General features: G+C 63.4%; 2 protein-coding genes across 2 annotated transcripts; both read left to right on the top strand.

Annotated features, from left to right (window-relative positions):
• Positions 1-4822: 4822 nt before the first annotated feature.
• CRYBA2 (crystallin beta A2) lies at positions 4823-7182 on the top strand. The gene is made up of 4 exons (XM_075430519.1): positions 4823-4983; positions 5381-5522; positions 6560-6702; positions 7035-7182. Exons 1-4 carry the CDS (start codon positions 4823-4825, stop codon positions 7180-7182), a joined length of 594 nt encoding a protein of 197 aa, XP_075286634.1.
• A 4188-nt stretch (positions 7183-11370) lies between these two features.
• On the top strand, positions 11371-15553 carry FEV (FEV transcription factor, ETS family member). Its single transcript, XM_075431220.1, has 3 exons — positions 11371-11383; positions 12388-12564; positions 14963-15553. Exons 1-3 carry the CDS (start codon positions 11371-11373, stop codon positions 15472-15474), a joined length of 702 nt encoding a protein of 233 aa, XP_075287335.1. The 3' UTR covers positions 15475-15553.
• Positions 15554-22428: the final 6875 nt, after the last annotated feature.

Raw genomic sequence — 22428 nt, 5'->3', positions numbered from 1 at the left:
GCTGGGGACCATGGGTGCATGAGGAGAGCAGAGGCTGAGGGAGGGGGGAGACCACCTCAGCAGGCTGTTTGCCAGACCCAGCTGTGAGGAGGCATGTGGCTGTGCCTCCCACCGCATCCCTGCCCTTCTCCAGCCACCGGTGATGGTACCCAGAGACCAGCCAGCATCTTGGCCCCCAGTTCCCATCAGGGTCCCTCTCCCACTGGCTGCTCACCCTGGGGACTCCTCCTGCCCTGGGTGCAGCAGGAGTGGGGCAGGTACCCACCGAGCTCTGCCTCGGGGTAGCCCGAGTACCCAGGACCTCTCGGGCCCCTCCAGGCACGGAGCAGCTGGCAGCCGTCGGCGTGGTGTGCGCCTGCGTGGGAGCTAATCCCAGCAACATCTGCCGGGCTGTTTGCGATCCGGGGAGTTTCCGGCTGTGGGAGGGAACGGCCGGGTGCGGGGGGTACACGTGCGTGCGGGGCGGCTGGCGTGTGCTGGGGCTCCCTGGGCAGGGGAGTGCGCCCGCACACATGGATCCTCTGCAGCCAGCAAGGCCCCGGGAGGGGACAAGTCGCACTGGGGACCCCAGCAAGACCCTCAGCTCTAGGATTTGGGAACCCAGCAGGTAGCAGTGAGGGTTTTGGCTGGGATTTACTAGTCCTGGTGTGGCCGTGTTCAGAGCAGCCCGGAAGGGGAAATGCTTGGGGAAGGAAGAGGATGCTTGCATCCTTGCAGAGGAGGATGATTTCCCAGGGAAATGAGGCTGAGGGAGAAAGGGGAGGAAAAACGAGCAGTGGGGCTGGGGCGGGGGGGACGACATGCTGCTGCTGCTGACCTAATCAGCCAGACCCTGCAAATAAAAGCCACCTGTTTCAGCCCTGGGAGCAGGAAGCCATCCCCAGAACAAACAGAGAACCAGGCAACTGGGAGAAAGACAAACAGGGGCTGGCACCAGCTCCATCTGCTCCCACTCGGCCCAGCCCCTGGACTTCCAGCCCCTTCGGGTGACGGTGCAGCCCCCGGTGGGTCTGGGGGCAATGAGAGAGGGGCTGGCAGGGCTTGGGGGGGTGGCCAGGGCTCAGCCTACGGTGTCAGCCAGATGCAGGACCGCACACAGCGGTGCTGTCCCCGTCAGCCTAGCGCGGATACTCATAACGGTGGTGGGAAAGACACCATGCTGTGACGAATCCCAGATTTGACATTGGCACAAGGATACCCAGGCAGTCCCTGCCTCCCCTCCCTCGCAGCTGCCTTTCAGCCTGTTCAGCTCCCCAAGCCATGCACCGTCCCGGGACCAGCTCCTGCACAAGGTGTAACCCCATGGCCAGGGACCAGGGAGGGTCCGGGCTTGGCGTGGAGCACTTGGGCCACCCTGTCCTCTCTCTGTGCCCCGGGGCTGCCGGTCGCCTGCGCTGTGCCCACTGGTGTGGAGAAACCCGATATGTTTTGCTAGTGCTGGGAACAGGCTGAGCTGGGAGCGACGCAGGGACCTTATTAAATTAGCCTATGCAGGAGGCCCTGGGCAATCATGAACCCGCTCCCAGAGCCAGTATCAGCAGCCGCCCTTGAGCAGAGCCGCTGCCTGCCCCCGCACCAGCCTCCCCCTGCCCGTGTCCCGGCCGGGCAGGATGGCTGGGGCTGGCGGGTGACCCAGCCACAGGGATGCTGGGTGGTGACAGGGACTGCCCGGAGGCGCTGGGAGATGCCCCGGGGAGGCCAGGCTGCATCCTGGGGAAGGGCCCTGGGCACAGCCCCTCGTGGGTGACCCCCCTGATCCACTGTCCCCGGACACGCCTGTGGCTGCCCAATGTGCCAAGCAGGGGGTGACGCACATCCCAGCGTGTGGGAACGTGGCTGAGAAGCAAGGATGGGGCACAGCCTGCACCTGGGGGTGGGATTGCCCCCTGTGCCCCCCCCCAGCTTTTATTCAAAGGGCTGTACGGGGGTGACTGTTCGAGCTGCCTGCATTCCCCTCACGGCACAGCACCAGTGCCCCACAGATCCTGCAGCACACTGTGCAGTGCCCCACACATCCCACGTGCATGCCCCGTAACAGGCCACAGCATCCCATGCATACACCCTACAGTGCCCCACACCCCGTAACCCCAGACTGCCCTCACATCCCATAGCACCCAAACTAACCAGTGCCCCACACAGCCCAGGTAAGGGGCAGCAGCAGCGTGGGAGGACCCTGCAGTGTGCTAGCTCTGTGTCTTTCCCCAGCTTCCCCAAGGTGCTGGGGCTGCCCAAACCTGTCCCCTGGAGCTTTGAGGAATGTTCCAAGGCCACCCTGAGCAAGCACCTTCCTAGCCAGCAACAGGACAGCGTCACCGGGTTGTGCCCCACACAGAGGTGTCACACCCCTGGGACTCAGGAGTCCTTTGTGCTTCTGGAAAAGAGGCCACGGCAATGCCACAGCATGCAACTGGTAGCAATGGGGACACATCGGGACATACAGGTGGACAGAGGTGGGACAGGGTGGAGGGGAGCAGAATGAGGGACGATGTGTGGGGAGCTGGGCAGATGGAGCCAGGCTGTGCCCTCTCCAGCCCCGCCAGAGTAGGTGCCGGGGCTTGGGCGTTGCACCCCAGGGTCTGCTTTTCCCCACGGACCCCCTTCCCTCCCCGGGGAGCGTCCCCATCCCTCCCCCCATCCTCTGCTCCCCCAGGCAGCTCCCGGGGGTTCTCCCTCCCTGCTACCAGCTCCCAGGGCGTCGCAAACTGAGGGTCGCCTCCCCAGCTCCTGTCCCCGGCCAGGGCCACCAATGTCCCTTAGCTGGAGCCAGCTCCAACCGCTGCCAGGCTGCACCCTCTGCTGGGACCCGCAGGCATCGGCGCAGCCCCGCACCGAGCGTGGGAGCGGGGAGGGAGACCCTACCTGGCACCCTGTGGGGAGTGGGGGGGACAAGACACACGAAGAGGACCCACGAGTCCTGGCCCCAGCCCGTCCCTGCTGTCACCCCAATTCTTGCTGAGAACGGGGTAGAGATGCCCGGCGTCCGAACACCACCCCCAGCTGCCCGCTCTGTGCCCTCCATCACTGGCACTGCTGGGCTCTCCTGGGGTGCTGAGCCCGTGCCCAGGACCGTCAGGAGGGCTGCAGTTTTCCTGGGAAGGTTTGGGGTGCTCTGGGCCAGCCGTCACCCCGAGGCCAGCGTGGCCCCTTCCCCCTCTGACGGTGGGGAGTGTCCGGCCTCACCGCAGGCTGCCCAGGGTTGCTGCACGAAACGCTGCTGCCGACAGACCTGGGACTTCACGTCTGAGCTGGGCATTCTTCTTCCTCTCCAGCCTGTGTCAGCCTCATCCAGCGCAGGTCCTGGTGGGGGACAGTGAGGATGTCTGCAGGGCAAGGTGCAGTCCTGGGCAGGGCTGGACCTGTTGCCCAGGTGAAGGACACAGCTCTGTCCCCGAGCCGGGGTACATGGGGTCCCCTGCCTGGGCAGGAGGTGTCCGGGTGAGCGCAGCCCTTTGCTGGCCCAGCAGACATGCCCAGGGTATTGCAAGTGAGAAGCATGCAACTGGGGTCCATCAGTGCCTGATCCAGAGCCAACACGGGTACCTCCGCAGGATACTGCAAGTCTTCTAGAGCTTGGACTGACCAAGCTGTGGCTGTGCCAACACCTCCTCCACCCCTCTTGCTCACCCTAACCCTCTCCCATCCCCACACGCAGCCCTGCCCATGCAGACTGAGCCCCTGCCCTGCCCGGACAGCTCGGGACAAGCAAGGCAGAGCCTGGCTGGAGGAAGGACCTGCGATGGCAGAGCTGCGGGCAGAGGGGCAGATGCAGCCCCAGGTGAGCCCCACATCCTGGTGGGAGGACATCAGTGCCCCACAGTTCCCATCTGGCTTCATCCTGGCACCTCCTTCCCACCAGCCTCAACCCTGGCAAAGGCTGTGGGTGCCCTGGGAAAGGCTGCGTCCCTAATCCCCGGGCCAAGCAGGGACATTGTCCGGGGACAGAAAGGAAAGCGGCGTGTCAGGCCCTTTGCCCATTGTGCCCTGAGCCCCTGCGCAAACACAGCCCAGCACTTTCATTGTCAGCCCGGTGGGGCGCGGGGGGGCCGCTCTCGCCACACTGCCTAACTGGAATGGACAGCCGGAGCCCAGGGTGGGTGCGCAGCCCGTCCCGCCGTCCCCAGCCTGCTGACACAGCGCCCTGCCCGCCTGCACCATCGGCACTTCGGTGCCCGCCTATAAAGGGTGAGGGGAGAAGCGGGCGCCGGCATCGCCACCTTCGCCTCTGTGCCCTGCCGACCAAGTAAGTACCAGGCTGTGAGCCCCCAAGCCCCCCCCCACTGCACAGGTGCTGCCACACCAAGCTCCCCCCACCCCCACAACGCACACCCTGGGGAAAGGCAAGATGCGGGGTGCTGTGTGGCACGGCTGGGGTACCCTGTGTGGGCAGGAGAGATGCTGGCACCCACCTTTGGAAGAGCTGGGCTGCTCTTCCCCCCAGGGCTGCACCCCACAACCGCATCTGTGTCGAGGGTTGCTGCTGCCCCTCACCGGGTACAGTGCCGCTGCGCCCGGCCGACCCCGGGAGTCACGGCAGGGGGCTTGGGAGAAGAGAAACGGAGGCAGACCCGGTTACATCACATGGAGAGATGAGGCGTTGCGAGGGCCCCTGCCACTTGTGGGTCACCAGAGATCCCACAGCACCGAGGGAAGGGGAATGGGAAGGGTCCCCTGTGCCAGCCTGGGAGGGTGAGGGGCCGATGGCACAGGATGTGTGAGGGCAGCACCCCGGGTTCGGTGGCAGGCGGCAGGGGGACAGGGGGGCTGATGGCGGGCAGCTGCCCTGGGTGATGTGTGGGGCTCTGCCAGCAGCCGAGCGACCCGCATGACCAGCAGCGAAGCCATGGATACCCTGGGGCAGCACAAGATCACGGTGTGGGAGGAGGAGAGCTTCCAGGGCAAGCGCTGCGAATTCCTCATGGAGTGCCCCAGCATCATGGAGCGCGGCTTCCGCAAGATCCGCTCCATCAAGGTGGAGTCTGGCCCGTAAGTGCCCCACCGGCCCCACGAACCCGCTGCTCCCTGGGGACTGTCGGGAGCTGTCAGGGAGCCAGGACACCCGGGTCCGTCCTTGGCTCTGACACAGCCTCATCATGTGACCTCCCTCCCTGCGCTCCTTAAGTCGTGCCTCAGTTTCCCCATCTGCAAAACAGGGAGACCCTGCCGAGCCGAGGCGCGGGTCAGGGGCAATGGTGTGGCCCTGGGGAGAGGGATCCCACTCTCAAAAGGGGAGTCTGCTGCTAGCAAGGACCCCAGCCTCTGTGACAGACCCACACCCTGCCAGGACATCTCCATCCCCTGTGCAGGAACGAGAAGCCAGCCCTGAGCTGAGCCTGGGAGCTGCGCTGCGCATAACTGAGGGCTTTACTCCTCTCCCCTCCAGCTGGGTGGGCTTCGAGTACCCCGAGTACCAGGGGCAGCAGTTCATCCTGGAGAAAGGTGACTATCCCCGGTGGGAGGCCTGGAGCGGGAACAGCGGCTACCGGACCGAGCACCTCCTCTCCTTCCGGCCCATCAAGTGCGCGGTGAGTTACGGGATCCCCGCTGCACGGAGAGCCACCGCCGGCAGCCCAGCACGGAGGGAGACGAGGGACTGACAGGAGGGATGAGTTAGGTGGGGACCTGGGATGGAGGGGTGAGGCACGCATGGAGGTGCCGTGGGGTGGAGGGGTGGCTGCACCCACTGGCTCCTGCCTCCCTGCATGTATCCTGGGATGCTCTTTAGGCTTCATATTTAACCTGAAACACCGTCCCAGCTCCTTCTGCTTTGTGCATTGGAGAGTCGCATCCCAGGCTGGGGTCCCCAGGCCTCGTCCCCCAGCCCCAGCTACCCAGGGTTTGGGTGAGCAGAGAGGAGCCGGCAGGACCGCAGGGATGCTTGGGGTGCGGGATCCATCCCCCTCCCGCCTGGGGTACCCGAGCCGTGCCCAGGAAGATGCAGCCTCTATCGCTCCATCTGCAGAGCCACTGGTGCTCGCAATAGCGGCACGTCTGCGCCTCCGAGCGGGGGGTCCCCCCCCCAACTTTTAATAATCACCAGGCAGATATGCTTGGGCTTTAATAAAGGGGATGCGATAAGATCACTCCTTACTGGCAGGACTGCTCCTCGGTGCAGATAGATGCGTGTGGGGGCTGGGCACGGGGGACAGTGCCGCATCGCTCAGTGTCCCAGAAATTAACCCCTCGGTGCCCAGCACCCAGCAAAACCCCACAGAGCCAGGGGGACTGCTCTCAGTAGCCCCTGCAACCTTCCTGCGGCCTCAGGGAGCTCGAGGATGCTGAGGGCAGGAGGCCATGTGGGTGCAGAGGATGTGGCCATTGTCACCCTCACCGGCAGCTGTGCGTGGGGACCACAGGGACATAAGAGCAGCATCCCCTGGGCAGCCCTTGGGTGTCCTGGTGAGGGGGTGCCAGGCTGAATGACACTCCCATGCCTTGCCCCAAACCTGGGAAAGGTCCCAGGCCTCCCACGGTGCCTTGGTGCATGTGCCCCTGACGCCACATCCTCTGTTGCTGTGCAAGGCACACAACCCCACTGACCCCCAGCTCTCTCCCTCCACAGAACCACAACGACAGCAAAGTCATCCTCTACGAGGCGGAGAACTTCCAGGGGCACAAGTTTGAACTGAGCGATGACTACCCCTCGCTGCAGGCCATGGGCTGGGGTAACAAGGAGGTGGCATCCATCAAAGTGAACGCCGGAGCGTGAGTCCCATCGGCGGGGAGATGGGCAGTGGGGGCCAAGAGCAGGGGTTTGGCAAGCACTTCTCTCCTGCATAGCCCCAGGGATGGGGAAGAGGGACCCCAAAAAGGAGAGGTGCCTACCTCCTCCCCTTCCCTTGAAAATCCAAGCTGTGGGGTGTTTTCTGTCCTCCCCTCCTAGGGCAGAGGATGGGATGGGATGGGATGGGATGGGATGGGATGGGATGGGATGGGATGGGATGGGATGGGATGGGATGGGATGGGATGGGATGGGATGGGATGGGACTGGCGGGGTGGATTTAGCCCGGGGCTCTCAGCTGGGGGTCTGCCTGCAGGTGGGTGGCATACCAGTACCCGGGATACAGGGGCTACCAGTACGTGCTGGAACGGGACAGACAGAACGGCGAGTTCAAGAAGTACAACGAATACAGCAGCCAGGCCCACACCAACCAGATCCAATCCATCCGCCGCGTCCAGCACTGAGCAGGGACAGGGCCATGCACCCCGCAGCCTCCGGGCTGCTGTGCAACAGACCTCTATCCGGTAGCAAATAAAGGCATTTGTCAAAAAAATGGGGGATCCTGCCTCTGCTCTGCTCCTCGGGGGGCTGCCAGGCCCAGGGGACCCCCTGTGGGGTGGGAGGCAGGGTGTCTGCCCCAGCCCTGCTGTCCCCAGCTCTCGGCAGCTGGAAGGGGTTTCCCATTCCCCACGCGGGCTCAGATCGTTTTCCACCTCCACCCTGGGCTGAGCTCTCTGCACCCCACCTCTGGTCCATGCATGGCGAGTAGAGGGGATGTGGAACAGCTCGCACCCCTGTGATGCTCTGGCTGGGAGAGATGGGAACTTACTGGGAGCTTACTGGCCTTACTGGTCAGTGAAGGGGCTGGAGCCGGGAGGGGGGATGCAGGGGGTGTTGTGCCCAGGGTGCTCCGTGCAGGCTCAGCACCAGGGAAGGTGATTACTACGAAGTCTGTGAACATGAGGACCCCTCCCTCTGCACCCTGGGTTGGAAGAGGGGGGTGGTCCCTGCCCACTGTGGGCCTAGGGAGGAGGAGGAGCAGGGTTGGGGTCACTCGGGAGGGGGAAACTGCCACAAACAAGGTGGCCACAGTCGGGGCAGGGCTGGGCGCACTGGCTTACAGAGGAGGTGTAGAGGGGGTGTGTGAGGGGGCTGCTGAGGACAGGAGCAGGAGGTCCTCGGGCAGTGTCCTGCAGCTGGCAGGGGGCTCGGCTCACTGCTGCCAGCACCCTTAGGGTCCGGGTCCCCCCACCCCCAGCCTGGCCACGCCAGCACATCCGTGCCAGCATCCGGCTCCAGCTCACGGGCACACCAGGAGCCCCACCCAGCCTCCTCCTCCTCCTCCAGCACCCTTTCCAAGCCTCCTCCTCCTCTTCCATCCTGCTCCAGCACCCCAAGCCCTCTTGGGGCGCAGGTCTCCGGTCGGCCCCCCGAGATGCTCCCCGCACCCAGGACATCCTCTCCTAAGCCGTAGGTCGGTGGAACAGTGCTGGGTGGCTTGGATGCCAGGGTCCCCTCCTGCCCACCCTGCTACAAGCGTGGGTGGCCTTGGGGCTGTGGGTGCCCCCGAAGGGTGCTGAGAGACTGGGAAGGACTGAGTTAGGGGTCAGTGTGCACATGCCCTGCACCCAGGGACAGCGCAGAGACCCCGGCCCTGGCGTGCGTGTGGGTGGGTGCACGTGTGTGAGTGTGTGCACGGTGCACACGAGGGTGCCCATGAGCGTGCCCGTGCACGCCCTGGCTCCCTCTCCCCTTGCGCCCGTGCAAACGCCCCAGCACCTTGTGCATCCCCATCCCGCGGGGGTCCCCTCTGCGGGGGGGGTGTCCCCCAGCCCTCCCCTGTCCCCCTCCGTGTCCCCGCTGGCCCCACCCCGCCACGGCCCCACGGCAGCCGGCCTCTCCCTCTGCACAAACACATTCCTGCACACCCGGCCAGGCTGCGGCCAGCCCAAGGCCACGTCAGCTCTGCTCTGCTCCACGCTGCCGGCGCACAGGTGAAGTCGTCCCGGGCACCTGCGCACCGGGCTGCGATTTGGGGGAGCTTTGGGGGTCACGGTAAAATGTAGGGTCTTTACTGCTTCATCCCGGGGGTGTGAGAGGGCTGGGTTGGGGGGTGAGGGGGCAAGCTGCCTGCTTGTAGCCAGGGGGGCCTTCTGCTGCTGCCAGCTGGGTGCTTTACGTGTCCGAACTCTGTCCCCCGGAGTCCCACGGACCTGAACCCTCATCTCCCAGATCCCCCATGGACCCAAAGCCCCATCCCCTGATTCCCCATGGATCTGGGCTCCTGTTCCCTGGATTCCTTGTGGACCCTGCCCCCCTGTGGGTCTACCACAGCTCCCCCATGTCCCATCCTCCCCATAAACCTGGGGTCACTTCGCTCAGGTCCCCGTAGCTTCCCACAGGCACAGGGGTCCTCAGTTCCTGGGACCCCACACTCCCTGCCCCTCTGCACCCCTCAGCCTCCAGCTTGCCCAAAGCCCCCAGTCCCCTCACACCCCACTGTAAACCCCCACCCCCTTCCCAGCTTTCCCACAGACCCAGCAGTCCCCATCCCCAGTGCCCGCTGCAGCCCCTCCATCTCCATCTCCCGCAGCCCTAACCCTGCTTCTCAGGCTGATCCCAAACTGTTCCCCCACTCTGGGCTCACGCGGGGTCCCTCAGCCCAGGCTCCCCCACTCCACGCCCTCCACCGTGCAGGTTTGCTGGAGGAAGACCCTGGTCGCTGGGGCTGCCGGGGGGACAGGGGCTCAGCGGGTCTGGCCCCCTCCCCACCTCACCCCGCTGTCTCCGGGGCTTGTTTTCCGTTGCCTGCGGTTTGTTCCAGTGACTCAGGCAGCGAAAGCAAGTCTGGGAGGCTGCGGAGCCGCTGCTGGGAGAGCTGCACTTAGGGGATGAGGAGGAGAGGGATGGGGGGAGCAGCCGGGGCTGTTGGGCTGTACAGAGCTGGGACACCCCGCTGCGAGTTTCAGGGGAGCTCGGGGGACAAGCTGGGGGAAGAGAAACTTTTTTAAGGGCTGGTAGATCCAAACAGGGTTGGTGGTGAATTGGTGGGGGAGTACTATGAGCTCTGCTCGTGTCTCCCCCCATCAGCATCTGCTCTCTGGCTCTGATGGAGATGGACAGCAGGGGTGGAGCACCCAGAGCCCAGCTCAGCACCCGTGGGACACCTGTTTCCTAAACCCTTTGGACACCCTCACCCAGGAGGAGCCACCAGCACCGTTGGGCTGTGGCACCCCGAGGCACCCCAGCTGAACATTGCTCCCCATAGGCTGCAGTTTCTTGATGTGCAGGTCACATGTTGGCTGCAGTATAAATAATATCGATGGGTCTGGCATGACCGTATCCTGGTTTCCATTGGATTCACCTCTGCGATGACCACTTTCAAGCAATTTGGCCAAGTCCAGCATGAGAGCTCATCGTTTTACTAGACATCAAAGAAACACCACAGGAGAGGTCGTGGGCTGGTGGATGGCTTGGCTGTACGGCACTGGACTTGTGGAGCAGAGCTGGTGCCCGCTGCTGGCATGCTGCCTGGCTGCCTCAAGCAGTGGGATGCTGGTGGAGGGTCCTCTCTTGGCCGAGGGGGTGGAGCCATCAAAACTGCCTTCCCTTCTTCACAACACCTAGGGCTACCCAGGAGAAACTGGTGAAGATGGGGCCATGCAGGTTTGGGAGGGGGTTGGGGGGTCACCCAGCTTCTTCAGGTCCTAATAAAGATGGGCAAGAGATTGGGACAGGACTGGGGACTCCAGGATGGTCACAGACTTATCCCTCCCCAAGACAGGGACTGTCCCTGGCATGGAGAAGCCAGGGAGGTGGTGGAGCTGTGGTATGTCCTGGTGTCACCAACCGCTTGAGATGCACTTACCCACCTTGGAGCTCTGGGCACTATAAAAGGACCTCAGCATCGGGGTCCCAGAACTGGAAGGATGTGTCGGGGACACAACTGACCCACCCCAGGGCTCTGGGGGCTGCAAGGGGACCCCAGGACCGCGCTGAGGACCCTGGATCTGGGGAAGAGGCAGGCAGGGAGCCCCACGGCCGGCAGCATGGGTGGCTTGGAGGGACGGCACAGGCAGGACGATGCCGAGCAGTGAGATGAAGACAGCCTGGGCGATGCCGGCAGCGAGGGGACCACCGTGCCCACGGGCCGGCCCTGCGGCTCGGGGAGCGGGGTGCTGCCGGTGGCAGGGGGAGGCCGACCCGGGGTGGTCTCCAGGCAGTGTCCGAGCCGCGCTCCCAGCTGGGATGGCAGCGCCGTGTTTGCCAAGAGTTAAGGAGGCGGAAGAGGCAGGAAGCGGCCCGAGCCGCTCTCCATAGAAACCCGCGGCCGTGATTAAAGTCTGATGCGGGCCCGATAGCGGGGGGGTGGGGGGGGCAGCACCCGCTTTAATTACAGCGGAGGAAATTGCTGGAGCCGGGGCCCCGAGCCCCTGCGAGTTGCCTGGAAACTCCCCCCCCCGCGCCGCCTCCCCCGGCCCCTGCCCGTCCCCTGCCCGTCCCGCTGCCATTTATTCGCCATCAGCTGCTCCCTGATAAAGTGGAATAATAATAATAATAATAGGGGCAGGAATATTAAAACATGCAGCCCGCGGGCCACCCCCACAGCTGCCATGAGACACGGTGCCGGAGCGGTGCCACTGCTGCTCAACATGTACCTGCCAGGTACGGGCGGACCCCCCCCCCAGCTGCTGCCCCGCCGCAGCGCCATGCACCGCACAGCACCCCGGCCCCCGCCCACCCTGCCCCGCCACCGCCCCGGGGACCTTCTCTGCCCCGTCTCCCTCCAGCGCCCACCCTGCCTTCCCCTCTCCCTCCCTCCCTCCATCCTCCCTTCCTGCCTTCCAGCCCGCCAACCATCCCTTCTTCCTCCCTTCCTTCCAGCCGCCCTCATAGCCTTCCACGCCCGCACACCCATCTTCCCTTCCATTCTTCATCCACCCACCACCCCCCGTCCCTGCATCCCTCCATTCATCCTTCTGTCCTTCCAGTCCATCCATCCACCCACCCTTCCCCTGTGCTTCCATCCATCCATCCATCCATCCATCCATCCATCCATCCATCCATCCATCCATCCATCCACCCACCCACCCACGCTTCCACCTCACCCACCTGTCCCTCCGTCCCACTTTCTGTCCCCACTACCAGCCATCCCCTCCATCTACCCTCCGTCCCTTCCATCAGTCCAATCTTCCACCATCTTACCCATTATCTGCCTTTCCTTCCACCCTCCCACCTCTCGCCCTTCCTTCCCTCCTTCTTCTCACCCTTCCCTCCATCCATCCATCCATCCATCCATCCATCCATCCATCCTCCCTTCTGTCCTTCCACCGACCCACCCATCTCTTCTTCCTTCCGTCCCTCTCCCCATTTACCTCTCCTTTCCCCAGCCGTCTGCTCCCCAAACACCACCGCTCGTCCTTCCTTCCACCCGCCGCTCCTGCCACCCGTCCTGCCACCCCACCCGCCTTCTCTCCCTCTCCCCCTGCCCCGCAGCTCTCTCCCTCTCTGCCTCTCTCCTCCCTACCCCAGCCCGCGGGATTTTCTATTCCTATTTAAAAGCTTCCCCGGCTCGGTCGGAAATCGGATTTCCTTTTTCCTGGACGCGTTTCCTGGCTTCGCCGCGGCGGCGGGGCAGGCGAGGGGGAGCGGCCGGGGGCTGCGGTGAGGCTGCCCGCGGGTGGGCGCCGGGGGGTCGCGGTCCCGCCTGGCCCCCCGTCCCCCCCCCCCCCCCCAACCCGTGCCCCTTTTTCCCCCCTCCCACCCTCCAGATCCAGTCGGGGAAACTTTGTTCAAAGACGGCAAGAGCCAGGCGTGGGGGTCCCTCAGCCCGGGAGTGCAGAAAGGTAAGAGCACCGCTGCCCCTTCCCCGGGACCGGCCCCGCTCCCCCCGGCCCGCCCGGAGCGGGGACCCCCCCGGGCCACACGCACCCTGCCCGGTCCCGCAGCCCTCGGGGACCCCTGCCCGGCCGTGTGTCGGGGGTTGCCCACGCGGGACGCGGGCACCGCGGACCCCCGCTCCCCGTTGCTGGGGGGGGCTCGGGCTGGGATCGTCTCGCTGCCAAAACCCACCGGGAGAGCGGCCGAGCCCCGACGGCCGTCGCAGCGGAGGAGAGCGGGGTGCCCAGCGCCCCCGGCCCCCCCGGAGTCCCGCAGCGGGGTCGGGAGGGTGCGGGGTCCCAGCTCGGGTCCCCCGGGTGCTCCAGGGACATCCGACGGGGAGGGAGCTGCCAGCCGGCCCGGGAGCTGGGGGGGGGGGGGGGGGGGGGGGGGGGGGGTGATCCGGGCTCGGGGAGCGGAGGGGAGGCAACACCCGGGAGGGAGCTGCCGGTGCAGGGCTGGGGATCGGCTGGGGGACGGTGGATCCCAGGGTAAAGCCGTCCAGGGATCCCGGGGACCAGCCAAGGGCTGGCCAGGGAGCAGCCTGGAGCCGGCTGGGGAGCGCAGCACCGGTCACCGGGCGCTTGGGCCGTGTAACTTTCCTGCCCGGCAAGGAGACGGGGGTCAGGGGGTGCTCCGAGCAGGAAAAGGGGAGCCCTGGTTTAGGGGTGGGAGGGGGAGCAGAACTGGGAGTGGGGTGGGTGGGGGCCTTTTGCCTCTGCGCTGCAGACTTTGTCCCAGCCGTCCTCTGCACACTGCGGTGCGGTGAGAAGGACCTTCTCGGATCCCTGGAGGTTTCCTCGGGGAGCTGCTGGGCGCTGCGGTGTAGCACCCTGCGGCAGGCAGGATTGAGCCTCACCACCCCACCCAGCTGCACCCCCAGCACCTCCCTGCCCTCCTCGCTTGGGGTGAGGAACCGCGTGGGTGAGGGATAGCGGGACGCCGGAGTGGGGGCTGCGGGGATGGAGGGTAGGCGAGGGCTGTGGATGTACCCTAGAGAGGAGAGACCCCACCTCGGTCCAAGGATGGGGGATTTGGAAGTACGATACCTTGGAAAGACCTGGGCTTGCCTGCCTGCATCGGGACGCCTGAGTGGGGTTTGGTGGGATGGGGATGGGTGGGGAACGGCTGTTCCCTTCTTCTTCCAGAGCGAGAATTTGGGGAGGCACCAGATAAAATAGGTGGGTGTGAAGCAAGCAGGACAAGGTGGTTCTTTGTGTGAAACGGCCTGCTGCAGGGTCCTGGGTGCTAAACCTCCACACGGGCTCCGAGCACCATTAGACAAAACAGCGGCAGAAAAGCACCGGGAGGAGGATGAAGCACAAAGACACTTCCTCCGCCACAGGAAGAGCCTGTGCTGCGAGGGCTGGGGTCGGGAGCAGGGATGTGCAGAGGATGCTGCCTGGGGGGGAGTTTGAGGGGGCCGGGGGGTCTGGGCAAGTGCAGGGCTGCTCTGCAGGGTGGCTGCGTCCCCGAGGCAGGACTGCTCATCACCTAAGGTCCGGGGACACTCTGCTCATGACCTCTGGCCAGCCTGTCCTTGTGCTTCACCATGGGCACGTCCAGGTGTGCCAGGCTCCTGTGTGTGCACAGCCTGGCACAGGGGCATCTTGGTCACCCACCAAGGGTGCTCCTCAGTGCAAGCTGCAGGTGCAACGGCCATGGCTCGGAGAGGACAGTTTTCCTCCAGAAATGGAACATTTGTGCCTGATTCAGACCCGCAGCAGGTTCTGCCCTGTCCCGGTCTCTCCTTCCCCTGTACCTGCCTGCGCCTGCCAGGGGTGCAGGTCAGAGCAGCATTGTGCCCCCCAATTTCAGCTCACTGTGGGTACACTCTCGCAGGGCACAATGCCCCTAGAGATGGGCAGGGGCTGTGCTGTGAAACCAGACCAGTTTCAAGCAGAGGTGGCAGTGGGGAATAGAGGTGCTGGGATGCATCTGTGTACTGCCAAGCTTCCTCTTCTGGGGGCTGCAGATGAAAGAACCAGGCCAGATGAAGCAAATGAGCAGGTATTCATTGTCAGTGGGGTGTGAATGAGGGCAGGAGGGATGTGGGGACGCTGGACCCAGACCCATTGCAGCATGTGTTGACCTCTGAGCACTCCTACCCCTGTCCCAAGGCGCAGAGGCATCCTCTCCTCCTCTTGCTTTGGGGGCAGGATGGGGAAGGGATGCTGCAAAAGACACACAACCTCCTTACCACATTTTGTGTCTCTAGAGCAGGGAAGACGCAATGGGGTGCATCCAAAACCTGGGTATGGGAGTGGGCAACTTAGCAGAGGTTCAAAGACAGCAGGGCACATCCTGCCCCGCTCCTTCTGCCCTGAGAGGGAGCTTTAACCTCTCCGGGGCTCGGCCTTGCAGGCAGCGGGCAGATCCAGCTGTGGCAGTTCCTGCTGGAGCTGCTCTCGGACCGGGCCAACCTGAACTGCATCGCCTGGGAAGGCACGAATGGGGAGTTCAAGCTGATCGACCCCGACGAGGTGGCACGGCGCTGGGGCGAGCGGAAGAGCAAACCCAACATGAACTACGACAAGCTGAGCCGGGCGCTGCGCTACTACTACGACAAGAACATCATGACCAAGGTCCACGGCAAGCGCTACGCCTACAAGTTCGACTTCCACGGGCTGGCGCAGGTGTGCCAGCCGGCCGCCCCCGATCACACCCTCTACAAATTTCAGGGCAACCTGGCCCCGCTGCCCTTCTCAGGCATCTCCAAACTCAACCTCATGACGTCGGGGGTGACGCCGGCCGGCTTCTCCTACTGGCCTGGCTCCAGCCCGTCCCTCTACCCTGGGCACGGGCTCCAGCCCTCTGCCCCGTTCAGTGCCATGGCAGCCTCCCACCTCAACAACATGAACAACCACTATCACTAGGGCCTCGACCGCGCCAGGCAGACCTCCCCGTCTCGGCAGTGTGGGGCTGTGGAGCTGGAGAGCTCAGCAGGGAGGGATGGGGGGGTGGGATCAAGCCCTGCTCTCAGTTGCCCCCTTTTAGATTTGGAGAGTGGCGTGGGGGACGAGGGGTGCTTGCGGGGTAGCTGGGTTGGTTCCCTGGTGTGGGTGGCTGGAGGAGAGAAGCCATCTAAATGAGGGTGAGGAGGGATCCATGACCCTGGGAACGGACATGGATACCTAAAGCAGGATGTGAATGAAAGGAAAAACCATGGGGTCTCCTCCTGGCAGGGACAGTGCCCCCCCCCTTTCCTTTGCAACGTGCCTCCCACCCCATGAACGTCCTTGGCTCTGACCCCAGCCTGTGCCTGCCCTCCCCTCTCCCCTCAGAGAGGAGTCAGGAGCTCAGGCCGCAGGGCAGCTGTGTCCGTGGGTGAGGGTCCCACTGGACAGGGGTAGGAAAGGAGACCTTCCTTGCTGCTCTTTGGTCCCCCACCTTCATCTCCAAGGCCTTCCATTCCTCCATCCCTGCTACACCTCCTGCCAGTGGTGGCTTTCTCCAGACTTCAGGAGAAGCCTTGATCTGGAGAGCAGATGCCCTTCATGGGTTAACTCCTGCCCAGGGCAGGGCTCTGGGGTTGGAGGCACCAGAGGCAGAGGTGGGGGGGCACTGTCAGCTCTCAGGAGGGAGCCCAGAGGGACCACAGCCTGGCCACTGCAACTCTGCCCTCTCCCCAGTGCCCAAGGACCACGCCACAGAGCAGGATGGTCCCCGACACCCTGCACACGAGCCTCTGTCCTGCTGGTCACTTCCAAGTTGAACGGTCCAGTTTTACTGTGGCTTTAGCCCCTTGCATGCAGGGTTTAGTGGGACATCCTCTATGGGTGGGGACATCCCCAGGGTTAAGGCTGGGTGGGAGGTGCAGCAGGAGAAGGGATGGCAGTAGGGCTGGAAGCCTCGGGCACTGAGGGGCAGGCCTGGGTCTCTCCCCCCGGGTCCAAGGAGGTACCCCCACCCTGCAGAGCAGGACTTGGGCCCAGCGGATGTAGAAGAGCTGAGCGTGCTGGGCTCTATGCTGGCTGGGGGGAGGGATTGGTCTCCAATAAAAGAGAGGTGCTGTGATCTGTGTCCTCTCATGTCTATGGGGGGGGCTGGTAAAAGGGGAGACCACCCAACAAACCCCCTCCCATAAGAGCTAGATCACCTGCAGGGCTGGGGAGGATGCGGCCACCTTGCTGCATCACCTTTTTTCCAGACACCATCTCTGGCTCTTACAGCCCCCAAGAGACAGGGCAGAGCTGGAAACCTCTGGGCTTCTTGAGACACTTCCTCCAGGGAAGCCATATACCCTGTTTCCAGGCTGGCAAGTGGATGCTGCAGCTGGAGGAAAAGAGGAGATGCAGTTGGCCTGGCAGGGCATCTGCCACCCTGCCATCATCCAGGGGAATCTGGGGTGCCAGGAGCCAGATCTCTCACGACCCAGAGAGCCCTGTGCAACCAGCCTGGGGCAATGCACTGGGTCCAGCACAGCCTGATCCTGCAGTGGGTGTCCTGCTGCGCTGCGCTGTGCCATGAGCGGGGAGGTCCCAAGCTGTGGGCCCAGGCTCATGTGTGACATTGATGCGGGGGTGAGCAAGGAAGCACTGCTTGCCCGGCTTCAGGAACATGCTCATGGTTCCACTGGTGCTTGTAGTGGCTGGTGTAGGCTCAGGGGCTCCCCCTGCCTGCCCCCCTCCTTGGGGCTGTGCTCCCCATCCCATTCCCATTGGAGGTCCAGGGGGTCAGGGCTGGGGGCCAGGCTTACAGCAGGGATCAGACCAGCTGTGTAGGTGGGTGCTGTGTAATTACACAGCCCAAGGAGGGGACGGTCACCTCCCAGCCCCTCGCTCTGCACCCCCAAGATCAGAGCAGTCCCCAGATCTGGGGGCTCCATGCTGCGCCCTCTGCATCCCTTCAGGATCTGGTCACTCTCGTGGCATCTGCTCAGATGCATCCTCACTGCCTTCATCAGCTTAAGGGGAGGGGGATCTGATGTCAGTGTCTTCTTTGGGGGGGGCTCAGGCTGTGGGGTGGGGGGGGGCCTGATGCTGCGAGCAGGGAGCCCATATATGGGAAAGGAGCTGCAGGGTTCCCTCAGGGGAATGTCACTCTGGGCTCCCTGAGCATTGCACAGCCTGGTCCTCAAATACAGGAGGTGAAGCAGGCGAGAAGGAGTAGTTACCCCCATGCAACCAGCACTCAGGCTGGACACCCCCCCACCCCCCAAGCTCGGCCTTGCGAGGGCAAAACTGGGGGGGCTGGCCACAGCTGACTCGCTCAGAGCCAGGGAGGGGGGCCGTACCCCCACGAGGGGAGCCTGCTTCGGGGCTTGGGTAACTGCGTGACGCAGGGCAGGACGCGGATTAAGGGATGTGGGTCACTATTACCTCCCCCCCCGCCATTCCACTCCTATCCCTCAGCCAGTGCCTGCACCGGGGCAGCCCAGGTGAGCCCAGTTCCCTGCTCATTCGCAGCTCTGCAGTCCAGGTCCCTGCTAAATTGGAGACCAGACATGCTGGGGAAAGAGGGGAGTTACGTTTTTGGGAGAGGGACGACCAGAGCACTCCCCCATTGCAACTAGGCTGCAGCTGAGGGCTTTCTTCGCTCTGAGCTCACCCAGCACTGTCCCCCTGCTCTGTCCCCAGAGTGCCACCCCAAAAGCCGGGAACCAGCCCTGCGCCCTCCGGGGACAGCAGCCAGGAGGGAAGGTGGGGAACACCCGTGCAGGACTGCGCCAGCGATGCTCTCTCCTGCCTGAGGATGCAGTCGGTGTCACCATGGCAACTCGGGATGCTCCCATCTCCAGGCCCCACTGGGACCAGCCCCCCCACCCCGTGTTGCGCTTACCGGAGGGGGGGGGGGGCTGAGCATCCCCCCGACCCAACCCAGCCTCCCCCCTCCCCGGAGCCCAGTCTGACCCAGCCCGCCGGCAGCGCTGCTTCCCTCAGTCACCAGAACCGCCGGCTCGGAGCAGACTGCAGCAAAATCCTGCCAATGGGCGAGCGGGGCCGAGCCCAGCACCGCTCCCGGCGGAGGGAGCATCGTCCCTGGCCCCCACCCGGGATGCCCAGCCCGGGGGGAAGGGGGGAGCACAGTGCCTGGCGGTGGGGTGCACCAACTGGGTGGGGAGCCTGTCCCAGGTGGCTGGCAGTGGGGTGCTTGGGCCCGGGCTCCAGACCTACCTGCGGGGAGTCCTCGGGTGCCCTGCTCAGGGTGAGACAGGGGAACGCGGTCCCAAAGGGCCTCAGCCTGCACTGGGAAGAGCGAGGGAGCAGAGCACACAGCCTGGCAGCTTCTTCTGCTGCCTCGTGACTAAAGGCAGAAGGATTTTTCCTACGTAAATATATATATACACATACATATATATGTATAGTTGTCTCTGGCTTTGCTTAGCCAGCAAGAGGGCAGGATTGAGCCCTGCCCTGGCCTCAGTCTCTTGCCAGGATAGCAGGGGAACCCCTCCAATTCCCCCAAAGCCTTCCAGTTTCACGGTCTGGGATCAAAGGGAGGATGGAGTAGCCCCCCTCCTATTTTAGCAGAACCATGTCATCACTTGCTTCGTTTCTCACGCTGGGAGAAGCCTTCGCAGCACAGCCAGGTCACCTCTGCCCTGGGGACACCAGCTGCCTCCCTGTCCACCCTGGCTCCCCCTCCAGCTCTCCCAGTTCCCACTATTTCCTCCTTTGCTCCGGCTCCTCGCCCCCCCCCCTTGCTGACTCACATCCTCTTTCCAGACACCCCCTTCCCTTGGCCTGGCCCCCTGCAAAGTGCTTGGTGACTTACTGTGGCTCAGCTGGAGCCCACAGGTGCAGGCAGTTGGGCTCTGAAATCCCTCATGAAGCCCCTCCAAGGAATCAGCTGTGATGCTTCCAAAAGCTGCTGCTTTGTCCCTTGCCAGCGTGCTCCAGGCTGGGGCTGTACCACCCTGGCCTGGACTTCTCTTTCCCCAGGTCTTGGATGCACCCGGGGGGAGTTCTGTGCACTTTGGGTTTCTTCCCTGCTCACTGCCCTCCCCAGACACAGGGTGCTCTGGATGGAGCCCCAAACCTTGTCCCCGCTGCCGCCTGCTCACTGGTGCCCAGGCAAGGGCTGCCGGGGAGACAGCGTCCTGGTGCTGCTCCTGCCCAGCTGTACGCTGAGACCTTGGGCCGGACTCTGCAGAGGGCAGGGGCTGGGCAGCGGGGAGGACTGGATTAATGTGCTAATGCCAGATTACGCTGTAATGCAGGACTTCAAATGAGGGAGCAGCACCCGGTCCAGCCTGGGGGACACTCACCCCCTGGAACAGGCTCCCCATGACGGCCCTGGCCACAGCGTGGTGCTGCCCGGCTGTCCCCCACAGACCTCGGTGTGCAGGGGTGACATGGGACCATGAGACAGGCAGGGGACACCGCACAGGGTAAGCTCCATGCTCAGCTCTCTGTGGGCTGGAGGTAATGCCCCAGGCTAGGCAGCCCTGGCCCTCCGCTCTGCCGGGTTCCATGGCAGAAGCATCAATCATCACAGCAGGGCTCCGAGGCATCCGCTTCCCCCTCTCCACCTGCCCCAGCTTCTTGGCACAGAGCTGTCCCCAGTCTGTGCTCCTCAGTCCTGTGCCTGCCATCCAGGGAATGTCACAGGCCATGTTTTGGCTACAGTGGGGACAAAACTGGCTCCTGTCCCACCTCCCTCAGCCTCACACCTGCCGCTGAGCTTCTCTGGGGCACCGGCAGAGCTTCTTGCATCCTCCATCAGCTGAGAGCCAGTGCCAGCTGTCCTGCCCCTCCCCGGGTACAAATACTCATCAGCCAATGTAGTCTAGGGCCCCTCATGCTCTCTGTGCCATTTTCTGCCATCTCCCTGGGTCACTTTGTCCACGTATCCCCCCAGACATCCCACCTGAAGCTGTAATCAAAGTGCCATGGAGCCGGGAGGCAACGAGAAGCCTGCACCCACAAATCATCCCAAATTCAGCAGGGCAGCTGAAGCCTGAAGCTGCGACGGAGCCAGTGGCCAGGCAGCTCCCACAGAGGCAGAAGAGAGACCTCCCACTTCCATCTGCCTTGAGGAACATGTTATCTATCATCTTCACAGCCGAACGGAGGAGAGCAGGGCTTGCGCAGAAAGCTGGGCTGAGGCAGGTCCTTCGCCAGCCACGTGGGCACCAGGTCTGCATCATCCGGAGAAGTTTCCTCCCCCCAGAGCAGCTCCGAGTCACCCGGGGGGATGCTGCCAACTCTTAATAGCAAGAGTACAGCTTCCCCGCTGTTTGTCCAGCAGGAGGAGGCACAGCTTGCCAGGATGGCTGCTCCAGCCACCCATCACTCCCCCATGCCCCAGCCCCACGGCCAGCATGCCCAGTGTGGAGTTTGCTCTCCAGACAGAGCAGCAGGGCAAGGGGAGTCCCACAGAACTGTTGCTCCACAAACTCCAGGCAGAAAACCCCCCTTCCAAGGGTGATGACACATGCTGGGGACCGGCTGCCACCCAGGGTGCCTCCAACAGCCCCACGTGCCCTTGGGGAGCAAGAGTAGGATGCTACAGCCTGTAAAGAGACCTTCCTGGGGCAGGAGGGGCTGAACACACAGCAGGCTGCATCATGCAGCTTGTGCCCATCTCCCCTGCTGCAACGTGGGGTGGAGCAGATGAGGCATCTGCTGTGAGGCATAGGGAGGAGATGTGTTGCTGCTGGAGGAATTTCAAACTAGGAAAGAGCTGGGATCCTTCACCAAGGCCCTGTGCTGATGGATCCCTGACTTGGCCCTGCTGCTCCACCTCTGAGCCCCAAACACGATGTGAATTCCCCCACCCCTTGAACGCCAGGCACTGCTGGGCCCTGCGGTTGGCAGTGAAGGAGGTTTCCCAGTCCCTCACTGCTCCTCAGGAAGCATCAGGTGGCTGCAGGGATCACAAATTGGGGGACAAGCTCTATCCATCCCCCTACAGCTGCCCCACAGCTGGTTCCTGAGCCCAGACCCCCGTGGTATCATGCAGCGGCACAGGGGTCTGGCAGGTTAAAGCACACAGCTTTTGAGAGGTGAAAACACCAAGCTCCCAAACCTCTCTGTGGATTCCCATCCTCAGTACCCCACTGTGCTTGTGTCCCCCCCACCTCCTCTTTGCCTTGGGGGGAGCAGGAGGCTCCCAGTCAAGGTAAGGTTAGTGCTCCCCCTGACCCGCTCCCCCCAGCAGCTCTACAAGGTCCTCTGGGGGAGAGAAAACCAGACATCTCTTCCCTCAGTACAGCTCTGGCTGAGCCGACGATGCATATTTAAATGCACAGGAGCATCTAAGCTCGTCTCTCATTCCTTGACATTTCCAGAGACTCCAAGCTGTCTTCAATTACCAGTCTGCAATTAGCTCTTCCTAAATCCCCCAATGAGGCCTAGCACTCTTAATCAATGAAACACAAGGGAGGAGGGGAAGGACATGGCCTTGCTGCAGCTGGAAGCATTTTAAAAAGCTGGTGCTTGAGGCTGGAAGGACCCTCAGAGTGTCTCTATGGGGATCTGTAGGGTGGGAAACCACTGGTGATAGCAGGTTGTTCAGCTCTGGAGATGAGGATCTATAAAGCCCCACAGCTCAGGGTAGAGGGTCACTGGACAAACCCCTCCAGCTCGGGGTGGAGACAGCTGGCACCAAAAGATTGGGAGTTACCCTGTGATGCTGCAGACCCTTCTTGCTGGATTGTGGCATGCTGCTGTATCTCCCTCTGCCTCAGTTTCCCTCTCTGCAAAATGCTGACAGGGGAGGGCCGGGGCTTCCCCAGCATCCCTGCAGGAACTCGATAGGTCCAGTTTCAGCCTTGTTTAAGGCAAAGTAAGTCAGAGCTGCTGGCTTCCCCAGCACAAGATGTGGATGTGGCCAAATTTGGGGTGGGTCGTGAGTACATTTTGGCCCAGACAGCTCACCACAAG

The sequence above is a fragment of the Opisthocomus hoazin genome, chromosome 9 (genome assembly GCF_030867145.1).
Source record: "Opisthocomus hoazin isolate bOpiHoa1 chromosome 9, bOpiHoa1.hap1, whole genome shotgun sequence".
Taxonomy (NCBI): Eukaryota; Metazoa; Chordata; class Aves; order Opisthocomiformes; family Opisthocomidae; genus Opisthocomus; species Opisthocomus hoazin.
The sequence above is the reverse complement of the archived record's forward strand: the minus strand, read 5'-3'. Positions and strand labels throughout refer to the sequence as shown.